The sequence below is a fragment of the Eurypyga helias genome, unplaced genomic scaffold (genome assembly GCF_000690775.1).
Source record: "Eurypyga helias isolate BGI_N326 unplaced genomic scaffold, ASM69077v1 scaffold31629, whole genome shotgun sequence".
In the NCBI taxonomy this organism is placed as follows: Eukaryota; Metazoa; Chordata; class Aves; order Eurypygiformes; family Eurypygidae; genus Eurypyga; species Eurypyga helias.
Window position 1 is genome coordinate 1 of NW_010273248.1, and position 12,745 is coordinate 12,745.

The window sequence follows — 12,745 nt, forward strand, 5'->3', positions numbered from 1 at the left end:
ACCTTCTCGTCATGTACCTCCAGCTGCATGTTGCCTATTTTCTCCTTGGACGCCTTTTGAGTGGCCTCTTGGGAGACTACAATCTGATCCTGGCCAGCTGCTTCGCCTACGTGGCCGACACCACCGACAAGCATACCCGTACCTTTCGGGTCGCCGTCCTCGAGGCATGCCTCGGCATTGCGGGCATGCTGGCCAGCATTGGCGGTGGCCAGTGGCGCAAGGCTCAGGGTTACATCAACCCCTTTTGGCTCGTGCTTGCTGCTAGCCTCGCCGCCGCTCTCTATGCCGCTTTCTGTCTTCAGGAATCGGTGGAGCAGCGGAAACCGGCCAAGCTGTTCACGCTTAGTCATTACAAGGCTGTCTACAGGCTGTACACAGCCCCGGAACACTTGAGCTCCAGGCGGACGCTCGCCCTTTACTCCCTGGCTTTCTTTCTTCTTGTCACGGTTCATTTTGGAACCAAGGACCTCCTTGTTTTGTACGAGCTGGGCTCCCCTCTCTGCTGGGCTGCCGACCTCATCGGGTACGGCTCTGCTGCCAGTTACCTGGCTTACCTGAGCAGCCTGGCTGGGCTGCGGCTGCTGCAGCTCTGCCTCGAAGACACCTGGGTGGCAGAGATAGGATTGCTCTCCAATATTTCGGGACTGGTTGTGATTTCTCTTGCTACTACAACACCACTGATGTTTACAGGTGATGCCAAATTCTTCAATCCCTGTATCACAGGCTTTTAGTGTAGAGATGCCAGTAGAAGCAGGAGGGCAGGGTGCTTCTGAGACTGCAAGTGCATGGAGGAGGTTCTGCCTCTGTTTCAGCCCATGGACCAACAAAACTGTGGCTTGCTAACAGCAGAGTTGGCTGAAGTGGAAAGTGCAACCATATAGTTCCCTGAATATTAGGCTTCCCAGAAGCTGTATCACACTGCAGATACAGACTGAAGTGCATTTTGAGATGCAGGAGGGTGAATTAGGTCTAAATGTAACAGGGAGAAACCGCCTGGAACTACAGATTTCTGGGATTGACTTTGGAGACTTTATTTTTCAGCTGAGCTTTCCCTAACGTGCTGTGTCTTGCTCACAGGTTACGGGATCCTGTTCCTTTCCATGGCAGCCACTCCAGTCATCAGAGCCAAACTCTCCAGGCTGGTCAGTGAGACGGAACAAGGTAAGCAGTTAACCACTGTGCTTAAGCCAGGTCCTGAAACCAGACTGCTTTGGGAGGTTAAGACATACCTAGCTCCTTTGTGTGCCTGCGTTTACCCTCAGGCCCAGGGTAACCTTTTATTTTTTCAGGGTAATTGCCAGTTGTCATCTATTGCTACATTTTCAAGCTGAGGACAAGGGATGAAAAGTATTGCATTCAAGCTCGGGAATCGTTCATTCAGTCATCTCTTGGTTTCCAAAACTTTTACAAAGAGCAAGAAGTAAAGTGGGTTATATAACAGCAGAAAATAGTGATTTCCCTGACCGTGACTGTTTTCTGTAGATCAGTAACAGTGGGAAGAAACCCAGTGTTGTTCGAGGGTTGTATCATTGACCATGGTGAAAGATCATGGATAACCCGTAGGAGGAGAGTATTTGCCTTTCTTCCAGTAATTTGCCTGGTGAGCTTGCGCTTGCTGCTCACACTGCCTAGGAATGCCTCTGCGGGCAGAGGGAGGGGAGGAGGGAATCGAGGTGGGAAGGGTCGAATGGTGACTTTGCACAGTTCATGTTTCTTATGTTAGAGTGAAGGTGGCGCACACTTGATACCAGATTTACGATGCTCAAGCTATAAAGTGCTGTACTTAATGTTCAACAAGCGATAAGATGTGCTCGGCAGTAAACGAGATCTAGATCGCCCTGTCTAAAGCATTTACAATCCAGCTGATATGTAATAGCCCTGGTCAGCCCCAGTGATACCAACTTGGGGAGGTCAGTGAGGTGCAGAGTGGCTGAGCTTGACAAGTTTGGCCTGCCAGGCCGGCACTGTACGTCTGATTTCTGCTCCCAGCTTTCGCTTACCATGCTTGGCAACGCAGACACCAGTTTTCTGACGGGAAATGTAGACCATTCGAAAGGTTGACAGTGTCCCGGTGCAGGAGGTGATGTGCTAAAGCCATTTGCAGGCCGCGCTGCCTCGCCGTTAACTTCTTGCGTGTCTTTTCCAGGTGCACTCTTTGCGTCTGTTGCCTGTGTGGAAGGGCTGTGTTCGCTTGTGGCTACGGGAGTGTTCAACTCTCTCTACCCTGCCAGCTTGCACTTCATGAGAGGGTTCCCCTTTCTCTTCGGGGCTATAATTCTTCTTATTCCGGCAGCTATTATTGGGTAATTTACTTCAAATTTCTAAACTTTGCCGTAGGACCTGCGAGGTGTAATGAAAAATACTGGTTACTGAGGAGAGAGGCTCGCAGTTTTTAAGGCATATTTTCACTTATGAGAGGGCGTGCAGTGCCTCAGTAAGCAGGGTTGCAGGTCCGTTTGTTCTGGCATCTGAATCCTAGTGAAAAACCTGCAGCCTGCGTAATGTAGCTGCCGACATTCAACGGGTTTCAAAGTCTCATCCCACCTTCAGAGTGGAATCCGAAATCCGGAGTTGAATTTGGAAGTCCTCCTTTATGGAAGACATGGAGCTCTCTTAGCAGTCTCTCCTCCTGTTGTTTCTCTAATAATTAAAGCTAAAGTTGTGTTGTGATAGAAAACAAATCCCCTGTCAGTCCCGGGAGAGAAAACGTGTTGGGATTTGCAGTGGAAGCACAGCAGCTCCTGGCAGGGTCATTTTGTTCTCTTCCTTTGGAACTGTAAAAGTCACTTCATTCAGCGCCATCCCAGTGTGCCCTTGTAGGCTCTGACTGTTCTTTCTTTCTTAGGTGGATAGAAATCTGGGACTCAAACCGCGACTACGGTCACTTCTCGGATGCTTCCCTGTCCCCTGCTAATGGGGAGCAGCAACTTGGCAACAAGGAATTGGCTGGCTCGGCTGTTTCCATCTGAAGACTGCTCTTTATTCTTCCCTTGAAGGACAGATTAGGGTAGGAGGGCCACCCTGCTTGGCCTTGCTAATTTTTAAATGCCAACTAGTTGGGAGTCATGGCTCTGACTACCAGTAGGAACTTGATTTGCAGATGAGAATGCCTCCTTGACCTTGTGTTGGCTCATCTGTCAGAGAACACCCAAGGGACCCAAAAACCAATCAAGAATAAAAGCAATTGTTGGCCATTTGCAAGGCTGATTAGTGGTTTGGGGTTTGGTGGGGAGGGAAGGTTCAGTGGCATGCTTTTAGTGGTGAGAGAGGACTGAAATCTGGTTTAATTGCCAAGCATGTTCCCCTCTGAGTACTGCTGTGTGCAGCAGATGAGCTGTCAGTGTGGGTGAGGCCCGGACCAAGCCCTGCAGAGCAGGACTGAAGCAGAGGGACCCCTCGGCGAGGTGCTGAGGGGAAAATTTGCACACCGAGTCGCCGGGTCGTCAACAAAACAACCTTCAGCAGCCATGGAGGTTGAGATTCAGTCACGTGCCAGAGTGGGCTCCTGCAGAAACCCTTACGATGGGCGGTGCTTTACCACAGAGGGGTTATCTCCATCCTTACGGACTAAACTGGCTTTAGCTCCACAAGGTAGGGGTGCCCGAGGGAGACAATCGAGGTGCTTGTAGTGGGGGGTGTTGGTGCCATGTCCCGCCTGTCTGTGCAGCTCAGCCCAGGATTTCAGGGGTCCTTCCGAGAAGGAATAGCTCGTGTGGGAATACTGAGGTGCAAGTAGGTGCCTTAATTGCCAAAACTGATGAAGTTAAATTTTAAAATTGACAAAATTGGGCCCCCGTAACCAGAGACCCTTCCGTTACACACGCGAGGCCCCGAGTGTCGTGTGAAAGCACTGCTGTGCTTGCGGCAGAGCCAGGAGCACTCCCTCCTCCAAACACACCGCTCTTGGGCTGAGCTGCTTGTGGGGACCGGACTTCAGGGGTAGGCTTTGTGGTGTACCTAATGTTCTGTCAGTGACCTCACTTCTGCTGCCTTTCTCGGAATATGTTGGTGCCAGTGAGCAAACCCCCGGTTCGTGGTACTGGTGATTGTCCTTCTCAAGGGACTGCATTGCCTCAACCTTACTTCCTCCAAGCTGCCATAAACCCGCAGTGGTGTGTGCTGCACAGGCTGCTGGGGTGCGTGCAATGATGCCCTTCACTGTGAAATTGCTTAGCAGACGTTCCTTTGAGAAGGAGTGGAACCTCCCTTCTCTTTTATGGTCCATAAAAAAGCTTTTCTTGTACGGCTGGTCGCTGTCGTTGCCTCGTTCTGTGCTTCTCCCCATTATTTTCATGCTTCTTCCATTACCAAAGACTCTGCAGTCAAAAAACCACAGCAGAAAGTTATCTGCCTTGTGGAGAACGAGCGTGCCAGCATCCCAAGTCAGGAAAAACACGGATTTGGGGCTTGCAAGCAGCCAAAGCTTGCTTTTCGGGAACACCGGCGTACAGCTTGCGGGAGCACTTGGTCTGTAACCTGTCCCTTGGTACGCAGTAGATGCGCAACGCTTATATACAGCCTTGTTCCCTGTTTGCCAGGAGTCTGGGATAAAAGCAGGAGGATGGGGGAGTAGAGGAGGAGAAGCAGGGAGGCCATAAGAAATCAAGTGTTGTGTGGAGTTATGCCAGTGGACTTAGGCAGGAGTTATGCATCCGGTTGATGGGCTAAGCCTGGAATTAGCCTCCCTGAGGAACAGGCCATGCTGTCAGGGTTGTGTTAGGGATTTGTAGCTGAACTGATTGTGGGCTGTCTCCCGTACCAACAGACTCCGTGGATGCCAACGCTAGCAGCTGCTCAGCGTTGCGCGGTGAAGTGAAACGTGTGCGCTGGCTCTGCCCTCCTGGCTGTGTCAGCGTGCTTGCAGAGGAGGAATTCAATAGGACTATTATGCTCAATTAAAAAAGTTAAAACAGAGTTTTTCTAGGCTGTCCTTCAGGAACTACACCCGTGAAGCAAATACACGATCCGTGCTGTGACTGTGGGCAGCTGGTATAGAATCCCTGGGATGCAGCAAGCAGAAAGCATTGGGCTCCCCCCCAGGGAATGGTGCCTGGAGAATGTCAGTGCTGCTGCCCTTTCAGAGGATGAGGAAGCGTGACAGCGAGAGAGAGCAAGGGTGAGAAGGCTGCAGGGTGAGAAGGCTGCAGAAGCATGGGGTGCAAACAGGAAAGAGGTGGGGATTTAGAGTATAAACCAGATTTATTAATTGTGTGTGATAGAAGGACATTAAACACTTTCTGACATGACAAAGGACTATGGAAGGGTGAGAACAGGATTCATTTCTTCAGGGCTGCCTGGACAGGCAGGGGCTGGGTATGGGATGTTGTGTCCAGGGCAGGGTGGGTTCATTAAGGCGAAGACAACAGAATGATGGGGAAACGGAAAGAGTCACAGCCTGGGCAGCTGGAGCATGAGATGGGATCTCGCTGCAGGTGACACCTAAGCCGTGGAGGATGAGTAAATCCGCTCTACGCTGAACGCTGGGTGAGGAGGTTAATGCTAGAGAGCTCCTGGGAAACAAGATGCGATAATCTTCACTGTAGGGAGCAAAACCCTTAGGACTGTTTTGTGGGACTCCTTCAGTGGCCGTGGAGGCCTTGACATTCAGTCAGTTCCTCGGGACTTTTTCCTGAAGCAGCTTACGAGTGGCTTTCATCCTTTGGCAGATTCACCTTTGAGCTCATCCGCTGGCTTCATCTATTTAATCTGGAGATTAGATGGATTCTGTTTCTGATGAATGCTGGGCAGACACAGCTATTAACCTTTCTCTGCAGAGCAAAGATGCCATTACCTGCGAGCTGATAAGAACTATCCATAAAGCTGTGATTAAGCACCAGAATTTCCCTTTTTTTTCTCAGTCAGTCATGGATCTAAGCCAAAAGAAAAGGTGTTTGTGTTCCTGCCAGTTAAGACAGCAGCGAGAGGCTTCGGGGAGAGCCAGGAGAAGGACAAGAGACCCCTCTACCCCCTGAAAGGGTTGAGTTACCTTGAGCAGGGGGGTCCATCAGCCTGCGCTCCAGCGCGTCGGGGCGGGCCGGCGTTGCTCTGCGCAAGGATGGCTGTTTGCATTGCTAACTCTGCATCAAAAAACCACCCCGAGCTCAGGTAGGAGCTGCAATTCCTGGTCCTAATTGCAAAACGACGTGTTGTTGGGAGCCTGCTCACCCTGTGAGTAGGTGCGGGAAGTAGGACGAGGCTCGAGTGCGGAATTCACACCCAGCAGCCTCCGCCTGCCCTTTGCATCCATTGTTCCTGGCATTTTGAAGCGAGTTGCTGCAAAAAAGACCTGAGAAAAGGTGGGTAGGAAGAAAGAAATGCTGCTTGGTATTGCATCCAGCAGGGAGCAGGGACAACCCTGAGCCCGAGGAGCTTCGCCAGGGCTGTCGGGGTAAGTGCTAGTCGGCAGGGGGATATGCCAGCTCCTGTTTGAAGGAAGATCTGCTGTGGAGCACCAACGACAGAATAAAACACCGCCAGTCCATAACTCCACGAGTACAGTGCAGCAATTAGCATCTTCCACATCCGCATGGATACACGTTTTCCAGAGCCACAATCCAGCCTCCTGTAAGTACAGCCCAGATAAAGTGGCAAAGCTGAGAGGTCAGATGGAGGGTTGTTTTAAAAGCACTTCTTGCAAAGATCCTGCCGAACCTTCACGTGATCCGAACCCAAACTTCCATTGCCGGACTTCAGAGCACAGAGTGGTTTCGCAGCGTTAGGCAGCGAAAGGCGCTCGAGGAGGGCGCGGGCTCATGTGATAAAGGGACATCACTGGGAAAGAGAAAGCTGCTGCCGAGCAGTTTAGAAGCCGCTGTGTGTTATCTTTCCCAAACACGGGGATTTCGTTAGGGCTTAGTTTTTATTTGCCCTTTCCAGCTCTCGGCTTCTGACCGCAACGATATTCCCGTGGCACCCGGCAGAGGCCATACGATGCTTACGGACCGTTCCCTCTAGCTCGCGCTTGTCTTGCCACATTCCCCTCGCCCATTCCCCAGCTTTCAGGTCTTGGAAGATCCCTGCCCTTCCGACATGCTTCTGAGGGGATCTGCAGCCATTTTTGGGCCGTCTAGACAGTGCCCTCGCGCCCTCGTTGTAGGACCCTGCGTGTCCTGCCACCCCAAGAGAGGGTGTGGGAGATGACCCATCCGTCCCAGAGCCTGCCCCAGCATGGCTCACCAGGCACCGCATGAGGGAATTTTAGCACCAGGGGCTTGCATTTGGAAGGGGGAAGGGGGACAGTGAGCCACAGGCCTCATCTCAAGGCAGGGTGCTAAATGGGGAAAAATCTAGAGGGAGAAATTTGGCCCCACATAAAAAGGGGGTCACCTGGGAAGTCTTGGGGGTGGGGCTGAGGCTGCTGTGCTGGTTCTAGGTCTGCCCTAGGGAGGGCAAGCAGTCCAGGCCGTTCTCCGACCCAGCCGAGGAGTCCCGGGAGGAACGGCCCTGGAGAAAGCGGATGATTTTGTCGATTGTGGCCTCCTGGTACTCGTGGGACCACCTGTGTCCGAGGGGAAACCGCCGTTAATTTTTCTGTGGTGCGAGATGCCGCGAGGTAGCTCAGGGCATTTGGGTCAGGAGCCATCCTGCCTCTCTAAGAGTACCCTTTTTCCCCCCTTGGAAAATGGAGGATGGTGCCTGAAAGCCCCTTCCCCTGGGCCCTGCCACTCTGAGGGCTAGAGCAGGTGGGGATGCCAGCCCCGGGCGCTGCTGCACGAAGGGGAAGCAGGAGACGAGAGGGACCCAGGCGTCCAGCATCGCTCCAGCAAGGGCTGGGGGCACGAGGATGGGCGTCCCCCCAGCAGCGACAGGGCGCGGAGCTCTGCTACCCAGGGCAGCCCCGAGCACAAAACCAGCAGAAGGGCTGGGGATGGGACCTTTGCTCCCTTCGTGGGGTGCCTGGATGTGACTCACCTCCCCTTTGGCCTGTTCTGCCTCCCTCATCCACTTCTCCCAATCTCCTTGGGCTCTTTGCCACTGCTTAGGCAAGCCGTTCTCTCCAGGTGTCAAGGAACCCCTTGGCACAGGTTCCTCTTACTTACTTGATACCATTAAATTTCAGGACAGCCCTCATGTCCTTGGGAAGTGTTTCTGGGTCCGGCCACTCAAAATGGTCTGTAACGGGTACAATGTTCTTCCCACTGTTCAGGGCCGTCACAATCTCCTGCAGGAACATGCAAGTGACGTCAGCCCATCACCAGCCCCTTCCTGCTCCAACACCCACCCAGCTCCCGCCTGACGGCATCTCCCACCTTGTGCACCCAGTCCTTGCACTCGGGGTCTCCCATGCATTTATCCAGCGCGTTCGGTGAGAGGACCAGCACGAAATTACGGGCGCTCATGACGCTCTGGATCAGCTTATCCTCAAATTTCCCTGCCTCCAGCTTCTCCACGTCGATGAAGACGCTGAAGCCGTGCAGCTGGAGGTGGACCTTCAGTAGGCTGGTGGCGAGAGGAGATGGCACCGTGAGGAGAGCTGCCAGCAGCCACCTCTCACCATGTTGGCCAAGACGTGATGGGACATAGGAGCAGCAAACAGGCTCCCATGGGGGACAGGACACTCCTTGGGATGCCAGCGGCCAGCTCAGCCTGCTTACAGGTGTCTGGGACCACACAGAAAACAGGGAGCAGGATATCAGCTGCCTGCTGTGATCCCCTACGAGCACAACGTGATGAAGGGTAGGTCAGGGTGACACTGACAGGACTGGGAATTAGCCTGGCCACCACGCAGCTTATGGCACGTGCTGTCCCTGTTTGCTTTTGGCAGCCTCCCCGCCGGAGCTAAAAAAAAGGGAGCTCCCCCGTCTCCACGCTCTTCCTCCCAGCCTTTGCTCTGGGCTTCCGCCCGGCACCGTGTTGTTGCCTGCAGGACTCACCTGGCCAGCTGCGACCCCGTGCTCCTCCGGTAGCTGATGAATACATCAGTCCCATCAGATGCAGTTTGCAGCGTTATAGGGGAGTGAAGCGTTTCTAGACAGAGCAAACATCACCCAAACATTAAAAACACCCAACAGATCATCCCGAACAGCCCCCGCTACCCGCTCGCCCCCGCACCCCTGGCAGCGGTGAGGATGCGGACGCGGTGGAAGCCCGTGTCGATGTGGCAGTCCTCCTGCAGCTGCTGCTCCGTCACGCGGTGCAAGAAGTTGCGGTTGATGCCGCAGGTCAGCAGGTTGTACGTGTACTGGCGGAACCTGGGGTCGATGCCGCCCAGCCAGTCGGCCAGGTTGCTGCGGTCGCAGGTGGAGTAGTTCGCGAAGGTCTTCAGCTCCGTCAGCTCCCGGAAAAACCTGGCAGAGAAACGAATGGAAGCGGGGAAGGGAGGCTGCTGGGCCAGGCAGGGCCTAGAGACATTTCATAGAATCACAGAATGGTTTGAGTTGAAGGGACTCTCCTCCAGGCTGAACCCCCCAACTCTCCCAGCCTGTCCCCATGGCAGAGGGGCTCCAGCCCTCGGAGCATCTCCGGGGCCTCCTCTGGACTCGCTCCAACAGCTCCGTGTCCTTCTGCTGTTGGGGGCCCCAGAGCTGGAGGCAGAACTGCAGGGGGGTCTCCCCAGGGTAGAGCAGAGGGGGAGAATGCCCTCTCTGGCCACACTAACATCATTTATCTGCACAGGAGAGAGCGCAACTACGAGCCGTGGGAATCGTGAGCTAAAGGAATAGACCAAGGGAAGACCAGCCGTGGGAGTGTCGGTCCTCAGGACACAGAGGTATGAGCAGCTGAGGGAGAGAGGCTCGGGAATGTCCCCATCTTTCTGGCTAGCTTGCAGGATCCCAGCTCCCCTGTGCCGTAGGTGGTCTCTCCCCATCCCACCCCTCTCCTGTGTATTGGCTCCATTGCAGATATCCCTCTGGAACTGCATACGGCACTGGAAAAGCCATGGCAGTCCTGGTTTTGCATTCTGAGCATCTCTGTTCTTTGCAAGGAGGGAAAGGCACGGACCTTCCCTGGCTCTGCCCCTGTGTGAGGACCACGAGAGGCCAACGTGCCCTGGTGACTGTCCTACCTTTTCCGAGTGATGCTGGAGTCCATCCCCAAATCCTCCTGCAGCTCCTCCTCTGTCAGCCTCAGGAGAATGTCCCCATCTACCTGGTGGTCCTGCCAAGAGAAATCCAGGCTGGAAAGGTCCCAGGAAAAGCTGTTGGGTGAGATGCTTACACCTCTGCTTCAAGCTGGGACGAAAGGGCTCATCCAGGTGTCCCTCCCCCGGCACGCAGCCCTACCAGGAAGCTCTGGCAGTATTTGTTGAATCCAATCTGCTGCAGCCAGGTCTGCACCTCGCAGGGCTTCCAGTTGGGAACGGTGGGCAGGATGCGCCGAGGAACCTCCTCCCCTATCATGCGCAGAACCTTTTTGGCCAGGGAGGAGGTGGTGCTGCTGGTGGAGTAGCACACAACCCTCTTCAAGCTCTGCGTAGCCCCAATCTCACTGAAGATCTGAGGACACAAAGGGAGGAGACATAGAATCATGGGATGGTTTGGGTGGGAAGGGACCTTACAGACCATCTAGTTCCAACCCCCCTGCCATGGGCAGGGACACCTTCCACTAGACCAGGTTGCTCCAAGCCTCATCCAGCCTGGCATTGGACACTTCCAGGGATGGGGCATCCACAGCTTCTCTGGGCAGCCAGTGCCTCACCACCCTCTCTGGGAAGGATTCCTTCCTGCTATCCCATCTCAATCTCCCTCTTTCCGTTCAAACCCATCACCCCTTGTCCTGTCACATCCCTTGGCTTTCCCTCCTCTTCCTCCCAACCCGTGCTGGGGAGGACCGGGGCACTTGGTGAGCTCGTAGGGGTGCAAAAGACACCACGATGCAGTTGTGACCACCCTTCCCTTTTGCATCTCCTTCCTTCAGCCAACCTTCCCTTTACCTTTGTTTTCTTTTGCCTGGTTTTGATGGCAGCCTCCGTGCAGAGGTAGAAGGTGGCGATGCACTGTGCTTCCAGCCGCGAGCTGTCCAGCAAGGGGACCAGCCGCTGCAGGTCCTGCGCCGTCCTGCCCTGGCTGTTGTCACTGCTGCCCAGCATCTCGCGGGCAAACTGCTCCGGATCCAGCGAGGCGATGAACGGCTCCACCAGCGCCAGCGTCCCTGAGCGCTCCACCTCCTTCTCGATTTCCTTGTTGGTGGCCAACACCGTGATGGCCAGGCACGCGTGGAGGCGGATGAGTTCGTCATCTCTGGAGAACACCAGTGGGAAAAGCCACTCCGCCGCTCTCTTCTCAATCATCAGGCGCTGGTTGGCCTGCCCTCCGTACATGGCACAGTTGGCCAAGGCCATGGCGCAGTGCCGCAGCACCACGGGGTCCGTCCAGCGGCACCAGTAGAGGATAGCGTCCAGGCCGCCATCAGAGATGAGCTGGAAACAGGTCTCCTCGGTGTGTTTGAACATGTGCTCCAGGATACCGGAGATGCTCTGCGCCAGCTGGGGAACATCTCGCTCCTTGGCTAAGTTCAGAATCACTCCCAGACCGATCCGAGCGATGCGATCCCTATGGGAAGGAGAGGCATGGGCAGGTGAGGGGCCATGACTGGTGTGTGAACACCCCCGTGCTTCGGTGGGCTTTTCCCCGTGGCAGCCAGAGGTTTCCCTGCGGGACACATGCCGTCAGGCTGCGGCGCAGCGGGATGCAACAGGCTGGTGTTGGAAAAACCTGTCTGGGTCTGATGGAAGAGCTTGTGGTGGGACAGGTATGGGGTGCCTGCACCAGGACCCCCACGGCACGGACTCTTGTGCTCGAGGTAAGACGAACATAGCAATTAACAGCGGTGGCAGTGGGGCTAATGAATCATAAAATCATGGAATGGTTTGGATTGGAAGGGACCTTAGAGCCCCCCCAGTCCCACCCCCTGCCATGGCCATGCACACCTTCCCCCAGACCAGGTTGCTCCAAGCCTCATCCAGCCTGGCCTTGGACATTTCCAGGGATGGGGCATCCACAGCTTCTCTGGGCAACCTGTTCCAGTGCTCCCCACCCTCTGCGGGAAGAATTCCTTCCTGACGTCCCATCTCAATCTCCCTTTTCCCATTTAAACCCATTACCCTTGTCCTATCACTCCCTGCCCTTGGAAAAAGCCCCCCCCAGCTTCCTTGTAGCCCCCCCAGGCACTGGAAGGTCCTCTAAGGTCTCCCCAGAGCCTTCTCTGCTCCAGGCTGAACCCCCCAACTCTCCCAGCCTGTCCCCATGGCAGAGGGGTTCCAGCCCTCGGAGCATCTCCGTGGTCTCCTCTGGATCAGTCAGCTTTGCTGGAGCTGTGTGAGCTGCTCCCTGTTCAGGGGTGAGAACTTGTTTGTCCCTAACCGGTGCTGCTCTCCGGTTGGTGCCAAGGCCAGGATGGGGGCTTCCCGCCTGGCTGAGCTATCCTGGAGAACTGGCATAAGGGATGTGCCTGTCCTGGGACGGCAGCGTGAGGGTGGCTTGGAGGAAAGTGGGATTTCCTCAATCCTCACTCTCCAAGGGCCTGGGGACAGGCGGCCGAGGGCCACCAGCTGCTGCTTGGATGTCACGTGGAGCTGCTCCGATCCCAAGGCACGAACAGGATGCCCCGTGCTGTGCCACTCGGGAGGGCAGTGGGATGTCCCCATGGAGGGGATGAAGGCAGGCCGGCCTCTCCGCACTGGCAGACGGGAGGAGCGTTTCTGGGAAGCGGGTGGCCTGCGTGACTCACGCTGACCTTGGGGTGGGTTTGGCAGCAAACGCAGTGGATAGCTCTGGAAAAAAAAAAATCCCTGGGCTTGGGACTG

The 12,745-nt window shown here is 55.0% G+C and overlaps 2 protein-coding genes across 2 annotated transcripts; one reads left to right on the forward strand and one right to left on the reverse strand.

Moving 5' to 3' along the window:
* Positions 1-5: 5 nt before the first annotated feature.
* Positions 6-2,969, forward strand: SLC46A1 (solute carrier family 46 (folate transporter), member 1; the record flags this gene model as incomplete). Its single annotated transcript, XM_010159419.1, has 4 exons — positions 6-690; positions 1,078-1,161; positions 2,147-2,303; positions 2,846-2,969. Coding segments are annotated over 4 exons (1,050 nt in total), but the record flags the coding sequence as incomplete, so codon positions are not given.
* Positions 2,970-7,265: 4,296 nt separating this feature from the next.
* SARM1 (sterile alpha and TIR motif containing 1) lies at positions 7,266-11,492 on the reverse strand (the record flags this gene model as incomplete). The annotated part of the gene is made up of 8 exons (XM_010159420.1): positions 7,266-7,498; positions 8,040-8,161; positions 8,250-8,439; positions 8,874-8,967; positions 9,052-9,287; positions 10,007-10,098; positions 10,224-10,436; positions 10,874-11,492. Coding segments are annotated over 8 exons (1,696 nt in total), but the record flags the coding sequence as incomplete, so codon positions are not given.
* Between the last annotated feature and the right edge of the window lie 1,253 nt (positions 11,493-12,745).